This window comes from Catharus ustulatus, chromosome 22 (genome assembly GCF_009819885.2).
Source record: "Catharus ustulatus isolate bCatUst1 chromosome 22, bCatUst1.pri.v2, whole genome shotgun sequence".
Lineage (NCBI taxonomy): Eukaryota > Metazoa > Chordata > Aves > Passeriformes > Turdidae > Catharus > Catharus ustulatus.
In genome coordinates this window covers 10,036,884-10,052,158 of record NC_046242.1, presented here as the reverse complement: position 1 = coordinate 10,052,158, position 15,275 = coordinate 10,036,884, and the positions used below count along the sequence as shown (strand labels likewise).

The window sequence follows — 15,275 nt, the reverse complement described above, 5'->3', positions numbered from 1 at the left end:
CACCCAGTTGACCTGGATGAGTTGGAGGGATTCACACAAGGTTGATAATTGATATTAAAGAACTTTAGAGACAACTTAGTCCAAACTGAAAGAGGGAGGTTTAGGTCAGAGAGTGGGAAGAAAATGTTCCCTGTGAGGGTGGCAGGCCCTGGCACAGGGTGCCCAGAGCAGCTGTGGCTGCCCCTGGATCCCTGGCAGTGCCAAGGCCAGGTTGGACACTGGGGCTGGAGCAGCCTGGGACAGTGGGAGGTGTCCCTGCCATGGGACAAAGATGAGCTTTGAGGTCACTTCCAACCCAACCCAACCCACCCCATTCTATGATTCCAACTTCACAAACAGCTTAAAGGAAATACACAGCTAGCCCCAAATATCCGTGTGAGCATTGAAAGGGATTAAAAGCCATGATGAGGGAGAGGAGTTCCTGAAGGGTTAGGAGGGACTGGGATGGGCTGGTTTGGAGATCCTGGAAGGTTGGGTGGAATGTCCCAGCAGGGAGAGGTGACAGGAGGGTTCCTGAGCTGCTGCAGGAGGGAGCACAAGCCCTGCAGTGTCTGACCACCCCTCTTGTCCCTGCAGTGCACGCCCAGAAGCAGAACCGCCAGACGTGCGTGCGCAAGAGCCTCATCTGCGCCTTCGCCATGGCCTTCATCATCAGCGTGATGCTGATCGCGGCCAACCAGATCCTGCGCAGTGGCATGGAGTAGTGCTGGCATGGCTCACCACGGTCCTGGCAGCGCCATGGCGGCCATGCATGCGCACCCCGGGAGAGCTCCCGCCCCGATCCCACGGCACCGACACGCGGGCACAGCCGGCGCCTGCAGCAGGAGCCTGAGCCAGCAGCGTGTCCTGTGAACCAACCACATCCTTTTGGCAGGGACATCAAAGGGCTGTTCTAATGCTTTAAAGGTTTTGTTTCCTAATGCAATAATCCCATATCCAGGAGTCCCGAATTATTGCTTCGAAACAGCAATGGCAACGCGGAGGAGGCTTGGATCCGGCGCTCTGCGGCCCGAAGGAGGCCCAGCCTCGTGACTTGTCCTTATCCCAGGGCCCGCTGACTATCCCGCGGAGCTCCCGCTGGGCCCACATTCCCAGGAAGTTGATCGTAGCATTGCCACAAGCAAGTCCTGTTCCTTTCGTTCCATGTGTTCCAGCTTCACTTTCCTTTTCCCTTATGACCATGCCATGGAGTTTACGGCATTAGAGGGGAGCTAGAGCATCCTTGTACAGTATTTTCTGAGGAAAAAAAGGGGAGAATTTGCCAGCACCATACAAAATGTCTATTTTTTGCTTCATCGACTCCACCTTTGCCATGAGACTGTGGGGTAGCAGAGTCTGTTGGCCATTTTTTTCCGACTGTGAATCAGGGCTTGAGGAGCACCCTTTGTTTTCCCACCTGGGCATTGCTGAACTTGTGCAAAGTCTTCCAAGGGACTCTGCCACCACCAGCGCCAGCTAAACCTCCCTCTCCTCGAGCCTCTCTGCATATTCAGCATTTCCTCTCCAGCAGTTTTACCCTTCTTCTTTATTGGTCTTCACGATTTTTTCCCAGGTGAAAATCCTGAGGGAAGCTCTTCCTGAGCTTTCCTCCCCTCTCCTTGCCTGCACAATTTTAAATTATTCCATTTCACGTGGCCTGGTTATGATCTGCAGTGAAACCTGCATGGCAGGCATCATCCTGTGGGGGAGGTTTTATTTTCACCCGACTGGTGAAGTGTGGATTTGACCAGCCGACTTCTCCATTCCCTCCCAGCATCCATCCCATGGGCAGGCTCCAAAGGGGGCTGTTGGAAAAGCTGAGCACAGCAGGAGAGAAGGAACCAAACCTGAGGCCACCCCCGTGTGTTTGAAGTGTGTCAGACTTCCAGATCCAGGGAGCATTGGGTGGTTTTCCTGCAAAACATTTTAAGGAGCAGCAAGGAGAAGATGGAATGATGCAGAGCAGGGGCACCACACGGGAAGTGCAAGGAGCCAGGATTACTTGGGTGTTTTTCCTTTGAAACTTGACACAAATCCATGCATTTCCCTTTGGATGAACTGTGCCCCTGGGTGCCACACCAGCACAGAGGTGATCTCCTGCCCTCCTAGGAGGGGTTTCCCAGCTGGTGATCATGGAGTGCTCCGAGGGAGTTCCATGGAGGCACTCGGATGTTGGGATGGGGTGGCTGTGCTGGGAGAGCTCCAGGCACACCAGGAACCCTGAGGTGCTGCTCCTGGAAATGGAGGTGACTGTTCTCTGTGCCACAGGATGGCTCCCCTAGGGCTTGCACAGCCCCAGCCTCCCTCACCCCACACTGAGTTACACTGGATCTGTCCCAACACTCATCCCAGATCTTGCTTTTCTACAAGTCTGAGTGACATTTACCTGTACTTTTAGCAGCGTAATTGAAAAATCTGCTGCTCCACGTCCTGTCTCCCATCTTCCCTTTAAACTCAAGTCACCTTTAGGTATCTCAGTCTCCCAGTCCACCTTTTCCTGCCATTTTCCTGGTGTCCCCTCCATCCCAAAGACAACACCTTTTCCACAGCAGCCGAAGTTGGTTTTTTCTGCCTTTCCCAACCACACAACTCCTGCATTTCTGTTCTGCTGTGACCAATAGAGGTGAACTGCAAAATATTCTGTTCAAAAAATGATTCTGTCTCCCAGAAGATGGAGAGATTTCCATTGCTACAGGGCAGCAGCAGGATATCTGTGGGATATTCTGGTGTGGGATTCTCAGTGCTTGGGGAGCCCAGACATGTTTTCTCTGCTGGGCATTGCAAATACAAGCTTGGAGATAATTTTAAGAAATTCATCCCCACTTTTAGGTCTCAGGGGTCCTGTGGAAAGGTGGCAGCTGTGGGAAAAATGTCTAAATGTTCCTTGCCACCAAGGAATACTCATTTTGTGCCTGGGATTGTGCTGGAGTGAGTGTGGGCAGATGGAGGGGGAGGGATGGGGGGGAGCACGGGACAGATTGGTGCCTCCACTGAGCCCAAACCCACAACCCCAAACCCACAACCCCAAAACCAGGCATTTCCCATTTTCTTCACCCATGTACCACAAACCCCCAGCAGACTCCAGGCCCAGAAGCACCTCATGGACAATGATTGTCTGCATTCCTTGAAGCTTTCTGGAAGGTTCCAGAGTTCCCTCCTGCATGCTCCATGAACCCTTGTAAATAGAGCCATTCTCCAGCCCAACCCTTCCCTTCACAGCTCCATGTGTAAAACCAAACCTATAATGAATATATTGGTAAAAAGCCATAGCCTGGTGTCAGTAGAGTTCATTGCACAACTCCCCACTGATTTTACTGGGTACAGGATTTTGGGGGCTTTGGGGTTGTGATTTTTCTGTAGGGAACCTCACTTTTCCATTACCAATCAGGGTCATGTCTTGCCAGAGATCTCCTTTCCCTTCCTAGAGCAGCCTTCCTCCATCTCCAGGCATTGTGAAGAGATCCTTTCTTTGATCAGTGACTCCTGGCAATGCAGGATGGATCAGGCCAAGCTATTCCATCCTTTCTTTCCCACAACCTTCCCATCCAGCAGTGCTGGATGTCTCCTACCTCCCTCCCTGGCTCCATTTATGTAACATCCATTTATCTCCTTTTTTTTTTTCCTTCTACACAAGAGGGGGAAAATAGGGCTTTTTTCTGCTTTTACAGACAGTAGGGTAAAAATAGAGCCGTAAAATTCTGATTGGAACCTGATGGCAAAAGCTGAGGGGGAGAAAGCAGAAGAATCAAAGATATAAAAATAAAAACCCCACATCCCATACTTTAAGAAAAAAAAAAAAACCTATTTAAGTGCTAATTAACATACTTTAAAAAAATACCCAGACTGCAGCAGAGCTGTCAGAAAAAGCTCCAAACTTCTGCTCTTGCCAGTTCCAGAGGATTGAAGCGTCTTTTCAGCCCTGCAGCTCTGGAGGAACAGGAGATTGCCATGGCAACCCTGGCTGTTCGTGACATGGGTGTCACCATGGCAGAGCACACACGATCCCAGACCGCCAGGGATGGGCAAACAGCTCCCAGCAGTGGGACAGGGGCTTTTCGTGGATTAGGAAATTATTAGGAATTCGTGAGCAACTCTGGTAGCTTGGCCACAAAAAACTGTGTGCAATTAAGGGGATTGATGTGCAGGGAAGGCTTCGAGAGCAACGTGATGATTTCAGCCTGAGAGAGGCTTTGCTTTAATTCAGGAGGGAGTGAAATCCATTCAGCCTGAGCACTGCCTGTCCTGGGCTTGCTGAGGACACTTTGGGAAAGTTCTACATGGTGAGAAGGATTTGGGTTCCTGCTCCTGCAAGGCTGCACACCTCATCACCACTGACCTTGGCTTCAACCCCTGGCTTTAGCAGGGATCCTAATTTCCTGCTCCTGGAGAAGCCAGCAGAAGGAGCAGCAGCCTCACCAATGCTGAAATACCTTGGAGGCTCTGGGGAAGGGATTCTAGCAAAAGCTGCTGAAGGAACCTGCTCCCCTGTCAGAGCCAAAGCCATTCCTTCAGGGCAGTGTCCAGGCAGGACAGGGGTGGCTTTGTCCTGTGCACAGCCAGGAGCTGGACTTGAGGTCCTTGTGGGTCCCTTCCAACTCAGGATGTTCCATGATGGTGGTGCTGGTGGCCCTGGAGAGCCAGAATCTTCTCACAGCCAGTGACACATGGGAGGGGTGTCACAGTGTCACCCACGGGAGCCTGGCCCCTCCATGAGTGCACCACTGTCAACATAACTGAAAGATTTCAACTAGGAAGGCTTGGCTTTGTTAGGACTGTGGTCCTCATGCTGTGAGAGGTGATAGGGAATTAAAGAGAGTCCACAAAAAATTCTCCTTGCTGCTTGATGGGCACCCTGTCCCCCAGTCACTGTCAGTGATCACAGACCCCAGGTCCAGGGTGAGCAGGAGGCTGGGAGGCAGGAAGACCCCCAGCTCCTGTCCCTGCTCCCTGGTGAGCCAGAGCTGAATCTGGGTGTAATCCAGTTCATTTGAGAGATTCCATCCCAGCTATGCAGAGGTTTCACCTGCTGGATGTGTGCACTGGAAGGGCTGGATGTTGGTTAGTTTAATCCCAGCAGCTTGGATGCCCTTCTTTTTAAGCTGGGCCAAGTAAGGAGGGGTTTAAAATCCAGAATTAGGGTAGGGAGCAAGCAAAGCAAGCCAAGGTAGAAAACATTCTCAAGGCTGCCACTCTGGATGGCTGAAATCTGTTTGGATGAGCCGAGTACCCACTGCTCCTTTCTTCCATTGCAGCACAGGAGTGTTTTGTCCCCAAACCCCCTCTGCATCCTCCTGGCTGTTACAGAAGAGTGAAACATCTCCTGTGCCCCCCTGGCACTGGGAAGAGCTCCATCCTGGGTGAGGGCCCCAGGACAAGAGGGGGACTCTCAGTTTTCCCATGGAAAACTCGTCCCCTGCACGTGCCAGGAGCTGCCAGGGCTGTCACCACCCCGAGGTGACAGGAGCACAGCCCCCATCAGCCCTGGAGGGAGAAGCAGTGGGAGGAATTACATTAAAATCTCTAAGAATGAAGTCCCTCATTTTACCCACCCTGTAATCCATGATTTAGTTGCTGCTTTATGGATGAGCGTTTGAAAGAAGAAAAACCAACTCTTCTAAAATGAGAATCTGATGAAGTGTCTTTTTTTCTTGGCTCTGAATCATGCTTCCATTCCACTGATGAAGATGTACAGAACTTGCTGGGTTTCAATCTATTATTTTACCCTTCTGTGCTCTGACAGTGCAATTACATTTCCCTGGCATCACTTAGAACCTGTTCCTTTCCCAGGAATATAATGCAGGAAAAGAAAAGTTTTACAGCATCTCTTTGTGTTGTTGGCTGTTATCAGGAAGGGGTCTGTATTTCTCCAGTTCAAGAAGGACATTTTAGGCAGCTCTAGGAAGTGCAAAAACTTAATCAAGAGCAAGGTGGGCAGAAAATCGAACACCATTTTAATTGGAAAAACTGCTGTAATTTGGCATCTTCACTGTGAAATAATTGCAGCCCCAGAAGAGGGAGAAAAGAGAAAAAAGAAATCCTCTGGATCTAGAGCTCAGTACTTCACAGTGTGATGATGGAAATACCACAGAGGTTTTTGGTTTTTTTTTTAAATTTTCTGTCAAGACAGACCAAAATACTTTGTAGCCTTGAAAAGCATTGCTAAATGAAATTGCCATTTTCCACCCAATTATTTCCCCAGCTGTTCCTGGCCTGTCTTTGCCAGCATCCCGAACCAGCAGCTGGATTTGCCCTGCTCTAGGTGAGATCCATGTTCCAGCTTTCCTTTCCCAGCAGGTCCTGTGTCTCCATCAGCCAACAGGCAACTTTGGGAAGCTCTGAGGTGGCTCCAGGAGCCCCTAGCTGGTGCCACCAGCACCTGGGCACATCCTGTCCCTCCTGGGGGCAATTCCAAAGGGTGCAGGTGATGTTGTTGACATCAATCCCCAAATTCCTGCCTCTATTCCCATCCAACCAACAAGGAGGGAGTCACATTCCTGAGCATCCCTTCCAGAGCAGCCAAAGCTCTTCCAGCTCTGGCTCCCTCAGATTTCTCTGGGCTGGGGGAGGAAGGCAGAGCAGGTTACCCCTGGGCCCTGGGGCCAATCAGAAATAACTCTTTAGAGTTAATTGGCTTCAAGTGGAATGGGCTCAGGTCCCAGCCTGTTGCCATTTAATCCACAGCAGGATCTAAGGAATCAATGCCTCCTGACTCATCTCCAGGAGTTCTTCACTGATCCCTGTGTCTCCCTTTTGTCACCATCTCATGTTTTCCAGCCATTTACTGTTCATTTGTAAAGTCACCCCATTTTTTTGGCTCTTTAACTAACGACATGGCTTTTTAATTAAAAACAAAAATTCACAAAGTCAGCAGCATAATAGTAAAAAAAAAAAAAAACAAAAAACCTTTGTACAAAATACTGTAAATATTAATATAAATTAACTGGGCATGCAACTGAAATAAATCCTATGTTATTGCAAGTTATCTGAGTGTATAAAGGAGTGTATAAAGGAAAACTGAATGCCATATGTATCAGCTGTTCCCTCTAACCAAACTCTACTGTAAATATATAATCTGTATAAAAATATTTTAATTTTACCATTATTTATGCAATAGAAATAAAGTTTTTTTTTCTTTTGATGAAGCTTTTTTCTTCTTTTGAAACACTGATATTCATTCATGCCTGAGTACAAGAGCAAAAGCAAGATTTGCATAAAATATTAGGACAGAGACCCTTTATTCCTTCTGAGAGATACATGAACATTTGGGGGGGTCATTTTGCTTTGAAAATAGATTTACATATTTAAAAGCCTTTAAAATCCTTCTGTTACTACAGAAGGAGCTCCTGGCTGGAGAAATGGGATCAGCAATTCCAGATGCACAGGAAGCCAAAGGGAGGGATTGAACTTCTCTGGAAGGCAAAGCCACAACTGGTCAGATCTCGGAGGGAAAGGTCAGCACTTGCTTTAAAAGCCCTTTTTTATCCTCCCAGAGAGGCAGAGGCTGATCCCTGAGCTTGGGTGCACTTGGGGCACTGTTAACTGCTGAGAGGAGGATGTTGGGCACAGCTTTAATCCTGACTCTGGCACTGCCGAGCCCGAGCCCTGCTCGGGGAGGATTAACTGCACTGAGGTGTCCTGGAGAGCCCTTTGTCCCTTAAAAAAACCCAGAGCTCTTCATTTCCCTGGAGCCTTCCTCCACAGGAGCCAGCCCAGCACATCCTGCTGGAGAAGGTGACAGTGAGGTTAATGACTGACACCACAATTCCTGGCACTGGTGCCTAAATTCAGTTTGAAAAAGGAATAGTTGATGTTGGCAAATCTGCTTCCCTCAGGTGAGGCCAAGCCACAGTGGCAGGACAAGGCTGGGTGGGGCTTGGAGCAGCCTGGGACAGGGGAAGGGGTGCCTGCCCACGGAGTTAGATGGGCTTTAGGGTCCTTTCCAGCCCAAACAATTCTGGGATCCTGTGACAGGTTGGGTCTGAGCAGTTCCATGCAATCCCTGCAATCCAGGCAGGCACTACCACTGCACAGCAAGGGTACAGGACATCCATGTTTACCAAATCTGTCAAGTATGAAAAAAGGCACTGCACACTCTCATTGACCTCTCATGTCATTGGAGAGTGTTCCAGTGAATGGCTCAGGAATGAACCTGGTTTATGACAGGAATGAATCAAATGTACTCCAGGAATTCCTGTATATTTACCCTGGGAAGAATGGGCAGTTGAAGGAATTCCCAGCTGGAAGGAGGAACCTGCACCCCACACTGAAAGCTGTTCTCATGCAGGTCAGTGTGTTCAGTGCCCTCTGAACAAGCCAGGCTTGTACCTTGAGTTTCAGCCACCAGAAATTCAGAGCTGTCCAGAAATTGATATTTGCTGCTCCTACAGATCCTCTGCCCTCCAGCCCTTGGAGAGGTGAGCACAGCTCAGTGTGACACCACTGGGAAATCACCCTTGACTGCAGGAGAATAGCAGCTTTAAAAGAGAAAAAACACCCTGCACCTGGCCTGAGAGCAAAGTGCTTTATCTCTGCATAACCATCCCACAAACACAGCCATAGTCCCAGCTCCACCAAAGCCTGTTTATCTCTTTGTCATTTTAATATTCTGCATTAATGGACACTTGAATGGTTCATTTAATACTCTCCATTAATGGACACTTGAATGGTTCATTTAATGCTCTCCATTAATGGAGAAATGCAGGTGAAAACACCACCCAAAAGCTCCATCCTTCAGCTGTGCCCCCTCAGGGTTTTTGGGGCTGCTGCTGCTGTGGGACCAGGCACTGGCACTAGGCAGGAGCAATGGTGCAGGTCTAATCCAGCTCCCAGGGACTAAGTGGAAACATTCCCAGACTTTGTGGGATTTGGATTAGATCATCACACAGCACAGCACTTCACACCCTGGCTCCTTGCTTTGTTTTAATGGAGTCTGGCCAAGGCCTGGAATTAACTGAAATTAAAGTCCTGAAGAAAGGAAATAAACGTTTCCTTACCCTGAGTGAAATTCAGGCACAGCCCCTCTGGCCATGGCTGGGCTCCCCAAGCTCAAAGCTGCAGCAGTGTCTTGGTTTGACCTCACACTTTCCCCAGGCAGGTCCAGGCTGACCCAGAGACCCCTCCAGCCCTGGGCTGATCCCAGCGTGGGCAGCAGGGAGGGATTGGGATTCTGTCCCTGTGCTCAGGTGAGACCCACCTGCAGAGCTGCCCCAGCCCTGGCCCAGCACAGGCAGCACCTGGAGCTGCTGGAGGAGCCCAGAGGAGGCTCCAGGATGAGCAGAGGGATGGAGCAGCTCTGCTGGAGGAAAGGCTGGGAGAGCTGGGAGTGCTCAGCTGGAGAGGAGAAGCTCTGGGGTGAGCTCAGTGTGACCTTGGAGGGCCTGAAGGAGGAAAGATGCAAAGAGACTTTGGACAAAGGATAGAGGGACAGGACACAGGGAATGGCATCAAACTGACAGAGGATGGGTTTAGGTGGGATATTGGGCAGGAATTGTTCCTTTGAGGGTGGCAGGCCCTGGCACAGGGTGCCCAGAGCAGCTGTGGCTGCCCCTGGATCCCTGGCAGTGCCCAAGGCCAGGTTGGACACTGGGGCTGGAGCAGCCTGGGACAGTGGGAGGTGTCCCTGCCATGGCAGGGGTGGAATGGGATGAGTTTTAAGGTCTCTTCCACCCCGAGCCCTTCTGGACTCTGTGACCCTCAGGCTGCCTTTGTTGCTATGATCTCACCCGCTCCATTCTCGCTCTTTCCTCATTAACATCTCTAGGAAGTATTTGCTAATGCAAATCCAGAGGCAGTAATTTATTTGGACCAAGCCAGTTAATCCTGGCAAGGCTCTCCCTTGTAAGTATAGACCAATATCATCTTGTTTTAATTGCTTCTTTCAGTGTTCCTCAACAAATCAAAAACATTTTAATTAAAAAATTCACCAAGAGTATCTTCCAGATCTTTTCCCATTTGTTCTTCTTCCTACCAAAATTATCAGGACAATTGTGAAGTTCTAAAGAAAGTAATTACAGCAGATGTTGATCTCTGCTGTAGCACCAGGCTTGCTGAATGCTGCACATCAGTCCCCCGACTTCTACTTTTTTGCAGCTTTGTCGAACAAAATTTCCATCCTTGCTCTTCCCTCAGAAATCAGCCAGCTGTAAGGCTTGGGGAAATTTGGAAGGGAGAAGGGGGAAGAAAAGAGGAGATACAGTTAAGGAACTGCCAGGGCTACAGGGATTTGGGCACAGAACAGTAAGGGATGGCTGACAGATATTTTATTTTTCTCTAATATCATTCCTAGACAGAAAGGCCCTGCTCCACCATCACTCCCCAAACGGGAAGATGATAAATCCACTGGAAGTGGCAGTATCAGGCTGAGGATGTCAAGTGCCACACCTGGCACATTGCAATAAATCTCTTTTAACACTAATTACTGCCTAAATTTTCCCTTGCCCATAATGACCTGCTTTGGGATAAGCTGTCAGAAATAACTGCCCACGCAATGACAGACAGCTGAGATGATCACAGAGTGTCACTGCAGACAGGAATTAAATGCAAGTGTCAGCACAGGGCCCACAACCTGCAGCAGGATGCTGGTGGTCTAGGAAAGCCAATTTTCAGCATCCTCACACTGCTCAGGGCTTCAGAAGGAGTATTTTTTAATTGAAGGAGCAGTGTCCCCCATCCACAGGGCAGGAAAAATATCACCCCTATGTTGGAGGCAAAATGCCTCTAGGTCTGATCTAAAATTATAAACACAAAGGGACAAAACTCTAGGAGTTTTCTGGGAGCTAAAGTTGTGCAAAAGCTCCAGATCTTCTTTCTCTGTATCATGAGTTTCACAAAAAATTCAGGTCTCTGCCTCCAGCCCACCAGTTCTCAGCCTCTGTTGTGCTGAAGTCGTTGAGCTGGAGCTGCCAGGGAGGTCTCTGTGCACTGGAGACTTCGGGCACATCCTGCAGGTGCAGGAATGGGCCCAGAGTGCCCTGCATTGGAAGGGACCTCAAAGCTCATCCAGTGCCACCCTGCCATGGCAGGGACACCTCCCACTGTCCCAGGCTGCTCCAGCCCCAGTGTCCAACCTGGCCTTGGACACTGCCAGGGATCCAGGGGCAGCCACAGCTGCTCTGGGCACCCTGTGCCAGGGCCTGCCACCCTCACAGGAACAATTCCTGCCCAATATACCACCCATCCCCGCCCTGTGGCAGTGGGAGCCATTCCCTGGGTCCTGCCATCACAGCTGGGACAGCAGCAGCTGATCTCTGCAAGGCTGAATGTCACACACACAGATTGCAGGGCAAGAGCACAAATTCTGCAAATACCAGCACTGGGGGTGCTGCAAACATCCAGCACTGGGGTCTCTGCAGTTGGGGTCTCACCCCTGTAGTCAGGGGTGACGTGGACAAGGCTCCACCGACGTCTCCACTCCTGGCACTGCTCCAGGGCAGAGCAGGGATCCCAGGGCACCTCAGCCCCAAGGAGAACACACTGAGCCACCTCCAGATCCAGCAAGTTCCAGCTGACAGAGTGTTTCATAGCAAAGCACCAAAAGCTCCTTGAAGTGAAAGATGTCACCTGGAGAGCTGAGAGCCCCAGCCTGGGATGAGCAGTGCTGGTGTAAGAAGGGTAATCACTGCATGTGAGGCAGGAAAAATTTCAAGTGATTGCTGTTTGCAGAGGCTGATTAAACAGAAATTAAACTCATCTACATGTTCAGTGAGAAGTGTGAATGGAATAGCGAGAGCATCCTACCCACTGGCCTTTGGGAAGCTCATCCCTGGCCTCCCTGTGGCCCACACATGGAGCTCTGGAGCTTCCAGGCCAGCACCAGCAGCTTTGGCTTCTGCAGATTGTTGAAATTAAACTTCCAGAGAGGTGGTTTCAGATAGAGAATGAACAAGGAATTCATCAGCCTCAGGTTGCTCATGTTTCCCTGTTTTCCACATTGCAGTTCCTGCTGCTCGTCTTCCCCAAATACTTCTGCAGCTTGGGATGGAACGGGACAGAACGGAACAGAACAGAACAGAAGAGACAGAACAGGACAGAACAGAACAGAACAGAACAGGACAGAAACAGGACAGAACAGAACAGAACAGAACGAACAGAACAGAACACAACAGAACAGAACAGGACAGAACAGGACAGAACAAACAGGACAGAACAGAACAGACAAACAGAACAGGACAGAACAGGACAGAACAGAACAGGACAGAACAGACAGAACAGAACAGGACAGAACAGGACAGAACAGAACAGAACAGACAGAACAGAACAGACAGAACAGGACAGAACAGAACAGGACAGAACAGAACAGAACACGACAGAACAGAACAGACAGAACAGGACAGACAGAACAGAACAGAACAGAACAGGACAGGACAGACAGAACAGGCAGAACAGAACAGAACAGAACAGAACAGGAAACAGAACAGGACAGAACAGAACAGGACAGAACAGGACAGAACAGAACAGGACAGACAGAACAGAACAGGACAGAACAGAACAGAACAGAACAGAACAGTTCTGTTTATTTCAGCTGAAATTACCTGCAATGATCATGATCAGTCCAGCTCTGACCACTTCAGGGCTGACCAGAAGTAAAATCAGGTTTTCAAGGGCAATTTCCAAACATTGACTGGCCTCAACCACATCTCTGAGATGTCCCAGTGTCTGAGCATCCTTTTGGTACAGAAATGCTTCCTCGCGTTCCTGGCAATGCCCTGAGGCTTCCACAGGCAGTATCCATGAAGTTATCAGACACACCAAAAGTGATGAATTCTCCAAGCACCCCAGCTCTCATGAAGAAGAGATTTCTTCATCTTCTCCCCCTGTATGAGGGGACAGAGCCTCATTTCTAAATCTGAATTATCATCCAGAGCCCCTGGGCTGGCACCATGTCCCTGCCACCGTCTGTGCCCAGGGAGCAGCAGGGACTTCCCTGGTGCAGGAGGGGTAGGAGCAGCTTGGAGCATCCTGCACGTGGGAGGTGTCTGGAAAACCTGTGGGTTTCTTCTGCCTTGCTCAGGATGGGTCTGGTGACCTTGGGCTGAAACCAAGCCTTGCTCTGGGGAGGGACAACTGGTTTCCTGAATTCAGTGGTCAGGAATGGCAATCACACCCCCCAGGTACTTCATTACCAGGATGCCAGGATACAGCACTGTCACAGACACAGGATACAGCATTTTTCTCACCATTTCCAAGGGAGCTTTTTGAGCACAAGCAGGAGCCTGGATGGGCTGTGCACAGACGGATCCAGGAAGATGCGTGAAGAACCCAGTGACCAAAGCCCTGGGATCTGAGGGAGAGGGGATGTTGCTTCCTACCACATTGTGTGAGCTCCCACTGTGCTGGTGCCAATTTTAGTGTCTTCTCTCACTTTGAACCAGAGAGAACCTAAAAGCCTGAAAAATACTGAAATGGGGATTGCTTCTTATGGTGAGAGAAATCTCCAAGTACAAGGAACAGGCTGCAGCTTAGGACCTGTCAATGCAGAGCTGCCAAAATGAAATCTATTTGAAAGTGCATAACCCATGCTTTAATCCTGAAGATCGACAACGTTCTGCTTGGAATATTTATTATTTCTTATACTCCATTTCAGAGAGGATTTTTAAAATCAATTAACTCCTGTCCTGTTCACGTGAAAAGCGATCACAGAGTTCACTCCCTCCTGGAGAGATTAAGCTTGCAAGTAGTTTAAAATTCTTGTCCCCTATAAGGAGGAAAACCAAGCTGCAGTTCAGAGGGCAACTCTGAGAAGAGCAGCAGCAAAGCAAAGGCAAAGCTGAGGCACCTCCCCTGTCACAGCCAGGGCCCCAAAAAGCCCCTTGGGGATTCTCTCCTAAGAGCTCCTGGTTGCCATCCAGAAGCAGAAGCTCACATGAGGGATGGCAGGGGGAGGATGTGAGGCTTGCTGAGCCCAGAGGTCACTGTCCACTCACCCTGTGTGACACAGGGGCTGCTGGTGCTGTGACAGGGCAAACCCAAACCCCCCAAAGGGACAGGTGCTGAAAGGAGGGAGCACACATCCTGCTCTCCTGTGACCTCCAGACAAAGGGGCAGGGCTTGGGAAGGGGCAAGGGAACTCAGCAGGTGAATGTCTGGCTGTGCTGGAGGTCTGGGCTTCCAGTGCCTGGGATCTACCCCTGAGCTGCTGGATCTGGTGGGAGCTGATGGCATCCACCTGACCCATAGCAGGGGTAAAACCAGGGCCTGTGTGGGACTGAGGAGGGGCAGGGGAGTCCCTGCCCAGCAGCCTCTGGCAGGAGCTCCAGTGGCACAGTGGACACTGTGATGGCTGCAGAGATGATTTTCCCTCTGCTTCCCTGTGTTCACAGGCCATGCCAGGCATTGCAGAGGGGCTGTGGAGCTCTGGCTGGGCAGGACTGAGCAAGAGGCATCTCAGGTGTGTGTCCATGTGTCCACACAGGAGACTCTGAGTCTTCTCCAGGGAATCAGTGAAGATCCTGCTCATCCCAGCCCCTGCCCAGAGCCTTGGCACTGCACCCCTAGACATGCTCTGTTGTCACTGGGAGTTTGGCACACCTGAACACACTGGGCACTAAGGGACATTGCTCTGTTGTCACTGGAGTTTGGCACATCTGGACACTCTGGGCACTCAGGGACATTGCTCTGTTGTCACTGGGAGTTGAGCACTGGGAAACCACCACCCCCACGTGCCCATCACCGCTGGGAAATGGCTCTTTGGAGTCAAGGTCCTCTCCCACAGCAGCCAGTGATGTGTCCTGGCCCATAACAACTCTGTTCCCTCTCAGGTCACTCACACAGCTTCAGCTTAGAGGTGGGTTCACCGTCCCACCCCCTGGTGTCCTCCTGTGCTCACACAGAAAGAACCAGAGCTGGTTCCATGCCCTGGGCTTGGGCTGCCCTTCCCTCTGCCATCTGAGGAGCCATCTCCTGGTTCTGTGGGTGCTGGCTGGGAGGGATGAGGGAGTACCCAGAGCTGCTTCTCCACTTTGGAGCCAGGAGCACACTCCCTCTGTGGCTGGGGTATCCATTTGTGGCTACCAAGCTGCTGGAACATGATGCAGGGCTGCTTTGAACCTCCCTCCTGCACATGGCCCTGTGCCCTTACACCTTCCAGTGTTCCCAGAGACCTTTCAGTGCACTGGTTGGGGAGGAAGGGAGGGATTGGGGAAAAAAGGTGTTTTTAAAGGTTTCTCATTATCCTGCTCTGATTTTGCCAGTAATAAATTCACTTTGTATCTCCAAGCAGAGCCTGTTTTGCCCTTGGAGTTTTTTTCTCCTGGTCCTTATCTCCACTCATGAACCATTCAGTAAATTTTCTCTCCTCT

General features: G+C 50.3%; 1 protein-coding gene across 5 annotated transcripts in view; it reads left to right on the top strand.

The window, feature by feature from the left end:
* The window catches only part of CALN1 (calneuron 1), a 140,809-nt gene extending 133,688 nt beyond the window's left edge, over positions 1 to 7,121 (top strand). For all 5 annotated transcript variants that reach the window (XM_033078551.2, XM_033078555.2, XM_033078552.2 and 2 more), the window contains one exon: positions 577 to 7,121. In XM_033078551.2, the coding sequence (XP_032934442.1) occupies positions 577 to 704 (128 nt within the window). In that variant the 3' untranslated portion in view covers positions 705 to 7,121. The remainder of the gene's footprint in view (positions 1 to 576) is intronic.
* Positions 7,122 to 15,275: the final 8,154 nt, after the last annotated feature.